This window comes from Nipponia nippon, unplaced genomic scaffold (assembly GCF_047370975.1).
Source record: "Nipponia nippon isolate SJK-2023a ecotype South Korea unplaced genomic scaffold, ASM4737097v1 scaffold_6, whole genome shotgun sequence".
Classification (NCBI taxonomy): domain Eukaryota; kingdom Metazoa; phylum Chordata; class Aves; order Pelecaniformes; family Threskiornithidae; genus Nipponia; species Nipponia nippon.
In genome coordinates, this window is record NW_028262380.1 from 66,176,317 (window position 1) to 66,190,436 (window position 14,120).

General features: G+C 36.8%; 1 protein-coding gene across 5 annotated transcripts in view; it reads left to right on the forward strand.

Moving 5' to 3' along the window:
- LRBA (LPS responsive beige-like anchor protein) overlaps nt 1-14,120 on the forward strand; it is a 415,388-nt gene that overhangs the window by 262,630 nt on the left and 138,638 nt on the right. For all 5 annotated transcript variants that reach the window (XM_087736323.1, XM_087736322.1, XM_087736324.1 and 2 more), the window contains one exon: nt 13,636-13,753. In XM_087736323.1, coding sequence (XP_087592449.1) covers nt 13,636-13,753 — 118 coding nt within the window. The remainder of the gene's footprint in view (nt 1-13,635; nt 13,754-14,120) is intronic.

A 14,120-nucleotide genomic window follows, 5' to 3' on the forward strand; every position in this document is an offset into this window, starting at 1 on the left:
GAATTGAGATGAGACAAAGCATGGGAAAATACCTTTTTACTGTAATAGTTGCACGGTATTTGTGGTTATATTTCTTTATCCTGATACGCAATTTTATTGAGAAGCTAGTCAAACTAGTCTTGTTTCATTGAGGTAATGACCAACGTGCAAGTGAAAATTTTTCCGGGGGATATGAAAACAGCAGAGAATATCTTGCTCCCCTTCTGTAAAAAGGGATTACTGTCACTGAATTAAATAGAGCTAGAATTTCACCCACGCTTTTATTTTTTGGAAGAAACAACTCCAAACATGTCTCATGTGGGAACATTTTTTTACTAGATGGTTTGTTTTTGTTTTGGTTTTGTTTTGGGTTTTTTTTTTTAGAAATGACATTTATTTTAGTTTACTAAGGTATGCCTGTATTTGGAATGATTGGGAGAGCTCACAAAAACGAGTTCTGGGACTCTTATTTCAAGTAGTGTTTCTGTAGAATCATGTTAGGACCATAGAACATTTGCAAAGTGGATGTGGAACACGGTTAATATTCAAACAGGAAATTGGTGATCGGAGTTAAATTACTGGGCTCTAAATTTTTCTACATCCACCTATTTTCCCTCTTCACTTGCTCTGACAGTTACAGACCGCTTCTCTAATGGGGCTTGCGTTTGAAGATAAGCCTGCATGTAAACAAAATAACTTTTCTTAAATGGAGAGCCATTTCATCTGCAATAATGTACCAATTCATAAACTATCAGAAGCATATTTAAAAAAAAAAAAAGATAAATGACCCATTGTATAACACTTACTATTAGGCAGACTAGATGTCCCTGTGTTCTGGGAGATAAGGCTCTTGTATTATTACACCCTAATAAAATGAGTTAATGTTTTAGTATCAGAGATAAAAGGACAGTTGGATATATTTAATAACCAAACTGAGAAACACTTAATTTTAGTTGTCTGTAGCAATATAACACAAATTCCCCTGTAAAACAAATTGCACTTTTGGAATATACTTTAATGTGCATTCGACAAAGGAGAAAATGAGGTGATTGAAGTTCAATTTGTAGCATGTTATTAACCATTTCCGCTTGACTAGATGCGTAAAAGGATAATGGATGAGGGTTTTATTATTGCCTTTCTGCTAAAATGAAGTGGTGTAAAAGATAAGGTGATGAGATTAATGAACATAAGGAAAAGGCGTAATCAATCAAACTCCAACAGGGAGATGAGATGACAGTACTTAAGATTTGCAAGGATACATGTTTTAAAAAGTGGATTTTATCAACACCGACATTTTGTTTGGGTGGAATGCTGAGAAGCAGATACTCGACAATTTTAGTTATTTTTTGGTAGGTTCTTTCTTTATGCTACTGTATATTTGAAGCTTCAACAATTAATATAACAAATTAAAGCTGACAAGTCTATTTTTTTATTTAAAATCCACATTTAAAAAAACCCCTATAATTATTAAATGAGGACAAACAAATACAACTTTTGTCAAGCAGGAACAATGTTTTGTTGATCAGTTTATCTGTTCTTCACTGGCGGAACGCTCTTAGATGTGTCTGGCTGAGTTACTTTTAGTCTTTGTGCTACTGCCTCAAGTTTTGCATCCTAGTGATTTGAGTAGGTAGTTTTCACGTACTCAAGAAAAAGTAAGGAAGGCTTTCCTTGCCCTGTAATAAATGCTCAGCCATTAAACTCCACAAGGTTTCAACTTCCAACTCCTTGGGTAGAAAATTGATTATCTTGCAGAGATAAATCTGCAAAAGTTTCTAGATGTGAATGTGTTCCACCTTGTAGGGTGTGATATTTTTATATGCAGTACGTCTTTCCTCTGACATATATCTTAAAATTATTAACCTACTTGAATATCTATATTGCTAAAGTGTTATGGAAAGAAATGATTACAGGTATTTTTGATTTTCACTGATGCCAGATCCCCAAATTGTTAAAATTACTTGCAAGTACTCCAGCTGCAGTTACTCATAGAGAAAACCTTCACTAACCTAAAGGTAGGTCTTCTATCTTAAACTGCACCTTTTTTTTTTTTTTTTTACAAGAGAACATTGAGTTTCAAACTAGATCACTTAAGAACTGAAAATGCCTCTGCAAAAATCAATTTTTCTTATACCTTCAATTTCCTGCTATTTTTAAAAAACATATGGCTTTTTCAAAATGTGGAGCTGACTGGGAAGGGAGCTGCTAGCCAGTTAGGGTTTTTTCCTGCTTAAAAGATTTAAGAAGGGCTCCCACATCATTCCTTTAAAGGCGGTTAATTTACTTGATAAGAGTTGCTTATGAAAGTGCTGCCTTAAGTTAGTTTTGTAAATGAAATATGCACGAGCAGGATAAATTGTATTTTCTCAAGAAACTGTTAGTTCTTGGCAGCACTTTGGGCAAGATGGATAGGATATTGCGATGAGGTTGGGTTTGTCTAAAAAAGCAGTTTAAAATACTTTTTTCCCTTTTGACTTCAGCATTTATGAAACACTGTTACATATTGGCTGAAACCCGGTGCTTTGTGAATACTCCCACATTAGACTTGACTTTTTCTGGCTCTTAGGAAAACTTCCAGTTGTGCAAAACGGCATCGTGGATTTGTAAGATAAATGCGTAACACAGCCCAGATTACAGTTCTTCACAAGAGCTGATATTTTCACATAGACTTACTGCCCTCTCTCCTCCTGTCATCTGCAGAATTCTTTGATAGGCTGTTTTTTATTGAGCCCTCAGGAGTAGCAAGTTTTAGATTTAATACCCCAGGGGAATGGCAAGGCAAATCATGTTGTTGGATCAATTGTTCAGCTATCCCCAGACTGCTGTCTGTGTATCTGTTACACTCGAATCACATTTCCAAGCCTTTCTTATCAATCATTTGGACTAGAAATGCAGTTTACTTTTCTGTTGCATTTTTAAACTGAAATTAGGGTTATGTTCTTGTTCTCTTACCCTAGAATCCTAGATGTGGTTGTAGACCTTACATTAGCTATGTCCATTGGCTTGCTTAACCTTGGAAAAGGGTCTGTACTTGTAGGAATGCTTTAAAGCTGAATTTAAATTACTTTATTTTACCATCTACTAAGATGAAAACCAGCCGTTATTGTATAAAACCTCCTCTTCGCATTGCTTTTTTAATCTTTACAAACACATGATAAGTTTTAATTGGTCAAATTATTTCTGTGGGTGATCTTAAAAGAAGAGATTCTCACTTGCAGTCACAGGCCATAGCAAAACCTTTGTCACTGGCTGATTAGAGTCAGTTCCTTTACCTGACAAATTAATCTACTTTTACAGGGATATAAGATAAATGTAAGAATGTAGATACAGAATATGAGGTGTACTCATGTGGGTCTTGATTAAAAAAAGTGCACGTAGGGGACGTGTCCTTTGATAACTAAGAACAATTTCTCTACGTTGTTGCCATACCTGTATTCTGCTTTGGTTTACAGTAAACGAACTAGCCGTGAGTGGAGAAGCTCTTGGGCAGTGGAGGGTTTATTAGCAGCACCGTGCGTCTGTCCCAGCTTCTGAGAGCAGGAGGGAAAATTCCTGTAGCATTAAGTACTATACAGTCCTGGGCTATGGGGCAGCCACCAGGCACCCAAAATAAGGCAAATGTGTGTAATTACACAGCAGCCCCTGCAGCTGCTTCAGCTTACTCGAAAGGGATTTGGTTCCTGCAGCAGCCTGGAGTCTGTGCAGCACAAAGGTGGCATTAAGCCATTTTTACATTCCCATCCTTTTGCAAGCTGCACCTTCTGTGCCATATCTCTCATAAAACATAGCACAGAATCTTTTAATGTAAACTGCTGGATTGGCAGCTCTGGAGTCTGACTTTACTCTTTGCGTTCAAGAGGCACATCTGTTCTTCTGTGTATGGGCTGGGCTTGGTTCCCATTAATGAGCTGATCAGATGCAGTCTTTCATGATGACTGGTACTCTACCTTCCTGCCAGATGTGGGGGGCTGTTTTTTGTTTTTGTTTTGTTTCTGATGAAGAGATGTGAAGGTCAGCTTACAGGTCATTAATAAAAAAAAAAAAAAAAATCCTTCTTCCCGGCATTGAGACTTATTTTTTCATTGCCCATTTGCTTTCTTCTCCTCACCCGTCTTCTGCAAGATCAGATGAAAATGGCAGACGCTGGACACCTGCCAGTATTGCAGGTGTATTAGTTCCCTTCTTTCTTGGTTGTAGTTGCTGCTTCCACTCGCCCATGGTCTGGCTGGACAGACCTTTGCTGGATGCATGGAGCAGCAGCCTGTGGCAGAAGTCACGTCCTGAAAGTGGTGAAATAGGCAGGTGCAGGGCACAGCAGTGGGAAATCTACCATGGCTATTCTGATTTGCTGTTCAAAATAGGAATGTGAAGAGACAGTTACAGCAACCGTGAACCTTTTTTTTCTAAAAAAACCTCAATGGCTAAATACCTTTAAGAGACAGCAAAACAAAGATAGCTTCTACATTGTTTTCTGTGCTCTGCTTTTGAGATGCATGCTCCTGTATATTACCTTCCACCATATCTAGTTATACTGCAGTGGATATGAACTGCTGTGTGTCATTAGTCTGGCAATTGTCCTAGTTTTCAGACTCTGTACTTCTTAGAGATCAACCAATATAGTCTGATAAAGATTACTTCCAAGGCTTTTCTGCACTAGGAATTTTGTAACAGAAGAGGGACCAACCAGAACTTAAAAAAAAAAAAAAAACAACCCACAACATGGTAATACCTTCTTGTCATAAAAAAAGAATCTCTGGCTGATTCCTTTTCTGACTTTCTCAGGTACTTCCCATCTTTTAAACAAGAGAAATCTTTTAGGGCTTCTTTTGAAATCACTTAAATAGTTTAGAGAGGATTTTTATTGCAATAGTGTTATAACATCATGGCATAGATTTGAGCCGCTATTAGAAATACGATGAGGAAAGCACAACAGCGTAATCTGTTCAAAATTGGAAAGGGATGAAGTCCTCTGCTAAGTGCTGTAATTTTAATTGTTACAAGTTTGTCAAATATTAGAAGATCCTTCTGCTATGCAACCAAGTTATGCAAAAATTTTTTTCTCAGAATTATGAAAAGAGACTGAGGTCCAACGAGACTCAGGTCTGATGGTGTAGGAGAGAATAAGACGACAGTAATTCCCACAAATCAGTTCTGATTGTCGGAAAAACAGACTGAAAACTCAAACTGATCTCAGCATGAGTGATTCATCATAGATGATGAGGCCTCACCCCTACCACTAGCTTTCTCTGATTTTGCTTCAGTTATCTTATACAAGGAACAAAAAGAATTGGTACGCTTCATTGCGTAAAACCTTTCCAGGAAGAAACCTGATCTTGAGACCCTTCAAAGGTATCCTGTACTGGAGAGTTCAGACACGGAATGGTTAAAACCAGTCCTTGCTGGTATTCTTCCAGAGTATTTTTAACTCAGTTATTTCAGAGACACACACCTGGGCATCTTCCTCATAAACTGCAGCTGAATGAGTCCTATGTTGTCTTTCTCGTATTAGGAAGCTTTCTATATGATTATGTTTTAAGTATATTGGCAAAATTTGGATCATGGTCATCCTTACCACCTCAAAAACGTACATCTGTTTTTTGCTTAATGGTAATACCCTGTGCCAGGGAGCATACTAAAAACCTTTGAGGTTAAGTTTTAAAAGAGTTTTTCTTTTAGAACCTCATTTCCCATAATAAAACATTTCCATAATGATCGCTTTCAGATGATCACAATCTGAATTTGTATTTCATTTTTTGTTAACTCACAAGGAGACAGGAAGACAAATTAAATGATCAGTTTTCACAAAGGCAAAATTTGCAACATCTAAAGGTTCCTGTTCTTTGTCTTTTAGTTTTCTGTATTAATAAACTTGATAGTGAGCTAAGTAGTGAGGTAGCAGTATTTGTGCTGATACAAAGCTATATTGTTAGCACCAAAATAAGAGAGTCGTGAGGAATTTTTTGGAGAGGTCTAGACACCTGCTCCTCAGTCGCATAGGTAAAACGATGGCAAATGGAGTTTCCCCACCTAATTTTCCAAAAGTCTGTCTCATGTCGGGTAGCTAGCACGGAATGCACCACTGCACCATTCATTACTACAGGAGCTTAATATTAGTAATACTTTATTTCAGCATTTTTGATCCAAATTCCATGATTTATTGTGATCAGCTTTTTTGACAGCTTGTACACAGTGAGAAATTGTTTCATTGAATTTTGCTCAGTGACGCTTAAGCTCTCTTCTTGAGTCTTTGCAGGTAATGTCATTTTTTCAATGTATACAGAACGAAATCAACAAAACTAGCTTTTTTAGTATTTACACTGTGTATGTTTAACTGACGGAATTCATTGACACATGAAACCATGAAGTTGTATAATTTAATGCAGTTCACAAAGGGGTTATGGAATCTGTCAATCTGTGTGGACATCAAGACTAGCCAGAATTGTACTTATTAATTAGAATGGATTAAAAGCACTCTCCAAATTTTAAAACTTAGGATCTAATGAAGGAAAAAAAGAGAAAATACTCTGTTTACCCACTGTGCGTAACTATATGTTATGCTTTTATGCAGTATCTCACTCATATTTTAACATGTGCGCATATATGCACACGTTTGACTGTACGTGTGTGTACCAGTGCACTGTCATAAGAATATCTGCAATCTTAGATAATTTAAGCAAAGATTGTAAGCAAATCTAGATCCACACAGACCCACACACGAGGCATAAACAAAGCGTGATTCACACTTCAATGTGAAAGGCACAATACACATCTCAGAGGTTCCTTTATACAATTTATGCTTCTGACTATTCTGAGTTATTTCTGTATGATTAAAAGATATGTTAGTTATGATTTGTATCTTTTTACTTACTACCTATATGAAGTCTGTGTAGGTATTAATATCGATGCTGTAGCTAATAGCATAAACAGGCAACCCTGATAGAGTAAAAATTGTCGCCGTTCTCCTTCTTTTTGTATATGGATTATAAACACTGCTGTAAATAAATAGAAGTTGGAGTAATGAACTTCCAGGTACATTTTTCCTTATGATCTTCATATGATCTAAAAGTGTTGTTGTGTGTCGTGGGTTTTTTTGCAGCACTGTTTTGCAAAACCGCATTGCAAGTGTATTATGAATAAAACAAAAATTACTGAGGCAAATGAAAAGAGGATGATTGGCTAGAGAGCTGCCTGTCTAAAATATCACATAAACCACACGCCCCCCCCCCCCCCTTACGATCTTCTGTTTTGTTATGTATCTTTTTTGCGGCTTGCAGGTGTTGCACTGACATTTCTAGAGTGGATGGTTTGTGGGTTGGGTTGGTAGCCACGCTGCTTTTTTAGTGTGTCTGAGATACGTTATGGGAGATTGCTTTAGAAAGGCTGCCCTTGGTAGTCTCGGTAATAAATTCTTTCTAATTCTTACTTTGTAGCATTTTGCGTCTCAGGAATTGATAATTATAATTTGCATGCATGTTTATTGGAAACACACGGAGATTATCAATTTGTTTCACACGTCAATGAACAACTCGTTGATCGCTGTTTACCTAGCCTGTTCTCGAGTTAGGGATAGAACCCGAGGATGGACACAGAAGCTGAAATAACCACTGTTTCAGAAGGTGCGAGCTGAATCGTTTGTAAATCGTTACAGTTAATTCCTGATGGCAAACTGTCCCAGATGATGTAAACAGCTGGATGAGCCTTTTGTATCTACCTCTTGATGAGCAGATCCTACGAACTCTTAAATCAGAACGTAACAGGCTCGCTAAATCAAGACATCAGTCAACTCCTATGAGAATCTGTGAATTCCTGCAATTCTGGCTCCTTTTTATCATAAATAAGGCTGCTGTCTTATTTTCCAAAGAAAGCCATAACTTTACATCCTTAACCTTGCAGGCCTTGGACAGCCACCCAAACCTATATTTATTTTCTTCTTTTTGAACTTCTGCTTTCTAGCCTGCAGAATTTAACTTACATACCTATCTTTAGCAATCAGACCTTCTTGTTCCTTGGGTTGATTAAATGTTGTCTGCCAGTGGTAATGAACTCCTGCTCTCTAAGAGTCAGCAGGGTTAATAAAAAGGGAAAAAAAAATGTTTGTGAAATACTGGATTAAGTAGAAAAGAGTAAGATAGTTGGTACTAACTTTGCTAACATTGTTTGCGGATCTACTAGTCCATTTGAGGTGTTTAGAACCTCATATCAAGTCAGAAAAGTTCTGAATACAGGTTCCCCCGATAAACTTTTTTCCAGGTTAGATCTTGATAATCAGGGAGAAGGTTATCTGTAGTTCGTAGAAGACCACTTTCAGAAAATCTGCATTGCATGCTTTTTTCAGTTTGAAATATAGCTTTAGTGTCAGGATAAAGAGAGAAAATATAGTTGTGCATTCCTCTATTTTAATCATCTGGGAAGTATTTTTCATGTCGTCTCATGTGTACTGATCTGTGGTCTGTGACAGTTTGACTTTATCAATTTCCAAACAAATGGTGCTTTTATTTGTATATCATGTACATAGAAATTATTTCAAAACTGAATAGACCTAGAAACAAAACAAAGTCCTAACTAAAGATTAAAGTATTTACAGGTCCAGAGGCCTTAAGGTATATGAAGCTGGTATAAATAGTATACAGTGAAACAGGAGTATCAGGTTGTGGTAAATCTGTCTGTTCCCAGCAGCTTCAGATAAAATAGTTTTATCCTTCTAGAGCACATCAATTTGCTAGTCGGTGGTTCATGTATCAAAGAGCATTCTGTGAAAATATCAATATCATTGGTTAATATAAATGAAATTAATTTTTAAAGCTGGGCTAAAGGTTGACATCTGAAAAATTGCATTACTTTGCAGAAGAGAAATTTCTGTCTTCCAGTGAAATTTCAGGTCATAAGGGCAAGTAATTTTCACAATCTTCAATGGGAACCAGTGAAATATGAACTTCATTGTCACCTAGCCCCAAAGCGATAAGATAAAATGAGCTGATACATCATTTGCTGTGGTTTTATCATCTCCTCCAGTAATTGGAAGAGAAAACATAAGAGTCCCCCCTCCCCAGTCCCTTCACCACCCACACCCAGGCATAAGCCATTTTGCTCTGATCGATACAAAGGTCACAGAGTATTTATTTATTTATTTAATTTTTTTATGCTGGGTAAAACTGTCTAGTGGAACATTAAAGTAATGAATATGTTTAATTGAGTTTGTCACCCATGAAAATGCTGAGGAGGATTGTATAGCAGACTGTGCGTGCTCACAGGAGGGACTCGATGGGAGACGACTACTGTTTGCCTGTGGATTTCAGTGGCTGATTGTATAAATATCTGAGATTTAAAATTAACATCTTATTCGTTGTTCTCTTGAGAAATAGAAAATAAACTAATAAGCACTGTGATTTATTTAAGAGCATTTGGATATTTAAAATTATTAATAATCTGATCTAATTCCCTATTAGTTTAGTTGTACTTGGACGTATTTAAACAAAGAGCAGAGTAAGACCCTTTCACTGTGAATCCTGCTGCCAGGAACTAAATAGTACCTGGACAATAGGTTCTGAGCCTCCTCGGCTGCAGGGCTGAGATTGTGGTGGAGATCCAGGTTCCTCACGAACTGAGAGTCAGGTTTTGTAACCTCTAAGTGCTGTAATTTTGCCTTCCTGAACAAAAATGACCCCAAATGATAGAGAATGCTGCTAGAGGAATGTATTTATGGATTTTATCTCTCAACTGCAATCAAATTTAAATGCAAATTAAATGTTGGGGTTTTTTTTAAAATTTTTTTTTCTTGTGTGTTTTTTTTTTTTTGTCTGGCACGATAACTTTTTTCGGAAATACACAAATATGCATCAGCTTTTTAAATAAGCTATTCAGTTTTTATTTTACTTGTGGCAGTTACATTGGCTAGCACATTAAAGTAATATAATTATTCAATTACTGTTTCAGTTCTATAACCAATTTACAGACTTAATTACTTCTAGCCTATTCACATTTTCAAGATCAATAGTACTTTTCTCTAAAATGAAATAAAATATATTAGCTGATTGGCTTGCTTAAAAGGTAAAGCAAAATGTTCGTTTAGTCTTCAGTAAAATATTACTTCTCTAATTCAGGAGGCAGCTGTAGCGATGGTATCTTTTAATTATTGCATGTGATCTTTTATGAGAGACGTTGTTTATGATCAACATTCAGGGAGGGTTTTGAAGAAAAGGTGGGGTGGGGCATTTGTTTTCAAAACTGTAAAATGACAGAATAACTTCTAAGTGAGTGTTTTAATGAGAGGACTTCTTTAGGTATGATCTTAATTCACGATCAGCGCTATGCTACCCGAGTTGTCATGCAACTCTGATTTCAGAATCTCCTCGAAGTGGAAATTGAAGCTGGGGATTCTTTACTTACTAGTTTCTTGGGGAGTTTCTTCCAGCCACGGAAGAAACCTTCCAAGGTTTAGACCTTAATTAATTTCTATTACTTGAAGTAAAGAAGGAACTTCATGCAAAGGTGAAAGTAATTTTGTATTTTTGGTAGTGTTGTCATGCCATCTGTTCATCTGGTGTTGCCGAAGTCTAATCACAGAACAGTTTCTCTAATGAGATTTTTGGAACTGTAGAACTTTACAATTGGCTCATTTGTTTATTTTAAGTATTTTTAAATGAAACGGTAAACTGTATATAAATTGTCTTTCCTCCTGTAAGGTGCAGTATCTTTTTAATAAATGAAAAGTGCAATAATAAATGAAAAGTGCAGTAATAAATGAAAAGTGTAGTAGTAGAACTTCAGTCTGATGTGTTGAATCAACTGAAGTTCTACGAATACTTCTACATGTGGGGAAGATGCTACTACTTGTGCAGATTAAATTAGATGGTACACCCTCATTAGTTTTTGCTCCACAAGTTGCTCCAAAACGGGTGGTGACAAAAGACAGAAATAAATGAGTCATTTTTAAAGTCAACATATTCTACAATATTATAAAGAAGATAGTTGTTCTTAAATTCTGAAGTAGAATTCTGTGTTGCGTGGCTTATGCGTGAAAACAGGCAAATACAAAAATAGTTTTTGAAAGTTGTAATTCTGATAATATCAGAAGCGGTAACACTGATTAAAAAAATTTTAAAAAATCCCTTTGCCAGAATAAAAATGCTGAATTTAATTTGGAGTACAAGTCAGTTTCTGCAACTAGGAGGCTATATTAATAAAATCACGTATTTGACAGGGAATGAAAGGTTGAACTGGATTTTCCTAAGGAATACTTAGTAATACCCATGAAAGAAACGTGTTTGTCTTCTGGACCTTTCATCTACTATAGGTGGTGTGATGAGCGCTGAGCAGTGGTAATGATGCAGTTGCCATAGCAACTGGTTCATTGGCGGGCTAGACCTCTGTCTAGGGTGCTGTCAGTGTGCCTGGAGTTTCAGAGAACAGAGTGTCCCAAAGAAGGTCTGCTTCCACCTAATCCAGTTTTAATTGAACTCCAGAGACTTTGAAGTGAAGCTGCAGACCAGGCAGACACTATTCCAACTCGAAATGAAGGCCTTGCTCAGCTAGGCCTCAGCTGCTGCTCACTCCTGATAACTTCGGTTAATGAGTGGTTTAAAGAATTGTTATAGCGGTCACTCGCAGTGTTTCTGCAGTGCAGTTCCAGTTTCTGCTGTAAATCCTGTTATACTGAATTCAATAACTTTATCATGGCTGTACAAGGTGCGCAGTGTAAACCACCTCCGCTGTTTTCAAGCCGGTGCTTTTCCTTCCAGTTTTGAAGAAGTTGCATGCAGCAAGCTTTTGGCCACGTGCAGGGTTTCCACTGTCACAAAAAATGCTTGCTTCACCAGGTCAAAGCAATAATTATTTAACTTGCTGATTTTACTCACAGTATTTATGTAGTAAGTGTTTGAATTTGCAGTGCGCAGACTGATAGTGACAAGCAGGCTGTTGTGGTTTAGTTGTTACTACAGAAAAGCGGAGGTCATCACATTCCTGTCTGGCTCAAAAAATAATAATTGAAATTATAAGCTCCAATTGAAAGACCGTAAGATGGATGAATACCAGCAATAGTACTAAGAGATTTTTGTACACAAGCACTGCAACTCTGTCTCCTTTGTTACCTCTTTTGATGTTGTGCTCTTTAAAGGATATTTATATGCATGTGACAAAAGGCAACCGCGGTGGTTCTGAATAGCACCATAGAATTATACAAATCTGCCAATTAGTGTGGATGGGTTATGGATGTGGTATGAAGAGAGACAGCGTGGCCCAACTCTGTTAGTTCCCCGGTTCCAGAAATGATTAGCAACCATTGCCAATCTCTGGTCCTTTCATCTAGAATTTTGTATGGGAATAATTATTCATTTTTTCCTTCTCTTTCTGTGTGTGGGGGGGTGTTGGGAGAGAAGTTGTCTGTGGCACTTGTATTGAGGGGAAGATGAAGGATTAAGTAAAAAGAAAGAAGGTGTGGGAGATGGTTTGCTTTGTAAGTTCTGATCTTCTGTGCTATCTGCTTTTAGCTTGCCAGTCTTGTTTGCTTTTAATTCACAAAGGTGGTACACTATGTTATACTGTATTGTGTAGTGCTTTTATAATGGTATCTCTGCTCTCTGTGCTACAAAAATTCAGGTTATTTGTGAATATATGCTATATGTGAGGCAAAATCCTCCTTTGTTAAAAATCTGTAAACAGATGATTGGGTTCATTAACAGTCTTTGTTATGTTAAAGGCTTGAATTTCACTTTTTCTTTTTTATACACAATATATTGCTCAAGTGAAATTGTAGTAAGAGTGATGTTAACTAGGATTATATCTGAATCTCCTTTTCTGTGATGGATTTCTGGTAAGTGCTTTTGTGTTTGCTAAAATTGACAAATCTCAGCTTTTCCTTTGCTTATGATTTGTTAATCTGAGGCAGAGAAGTGTCCAATCTTGCTGTCCCTTAACACTTAGATAGTTAAGCTTTGAAATGAAAAGGAAAGAGTGAAGCAACAAAGAAACAAAGTGGCTGAGGTCTGAAAATGGGATTAGTTTGAATTGTGAAGGCAGACTAAGCATCTGTGTCTGTCAGATGGGATGACAGGAATTGTAACAAGTTACTTTGACAACCGCTTACTCCATAGAGAGATTATGCTGAGTTCATTTGCAGGTTTGTGTTTAACCTTAGCTGACAAAATGATACTTAACCTCTTATACAGCCAACCTTATAGTTCCAGAATTAATGAATGTTGCCTTAACGATAAATGTAAGGAACATTTTTTTCTTCAAAGACATTTTTTTTCTTGCTTATTCGTTACAGGCCTGTTATTACAACGCTAAAGTGAGTGCAGATACATCTAATGGCACTAGTAATACATTTCAGGATATGTTTTTATGCTTTGCTGAAGTGCCAAGCATTTCATAGTGTTTCTGAACTCCCTTGGTTATGGAAATTCGGCAGTTGTCTTTAAAGGAAAAAATACAAGCAAATTTTTAAAATCCTTGACAGGAGTAGTTGAATTTAGGACTTAAAAAAATCCATTATACGTTCATAGCATGATTTGAAGTTTGAGCCTATTTTAATTTTGCTGCAGGTTTTGCATGTAATTAGCAGAATCCGTGTTTGTGGGTCAAATAGTTTCTCTTTTACAAGATATTACCTATACTGACAACATATTTAAACATTCTCTCTCTGTCTCTTTCTACTAGATTCTGGCATATACAGAAGGACTGCATGGAAAATGGCTCTTTTCAGAGATTCGATCTGTCTTTTCCCGACGTTATCTTTTGCAAAATACAGCACTGGAGATATTCATGGCAAACAGAGGTACTGTGAGTTCAGGGGAATGGCAAGTGTTGATCTGGGGACAAGCGCATTCTGTTTGGCTGTTTAGTCGTGTGGTTTTTTGGTATGGATTTGTGTAGATAGCAGAAGGGCTTGGATTAAGTGTCTCGGTATTTAAGGTAGTATATTTTTGTAATTTAGTTTCTCCTCTTCATTCTTTTTTTTTCAATGAGGAATTATGATCAAACGTGATAACTGGGAATTAGCAATGCCTCACTTTCATTTGTAGTCACATGTTTGTTTGGCATTCTCTGGAAACACTTGCTTAAGGCATACCTGCTTCTGATCTGTTATGCATGAAGGGTTATTTTTTGTCCCTTTGGAGGGTTAATAGTTGTTAGTTATGCAC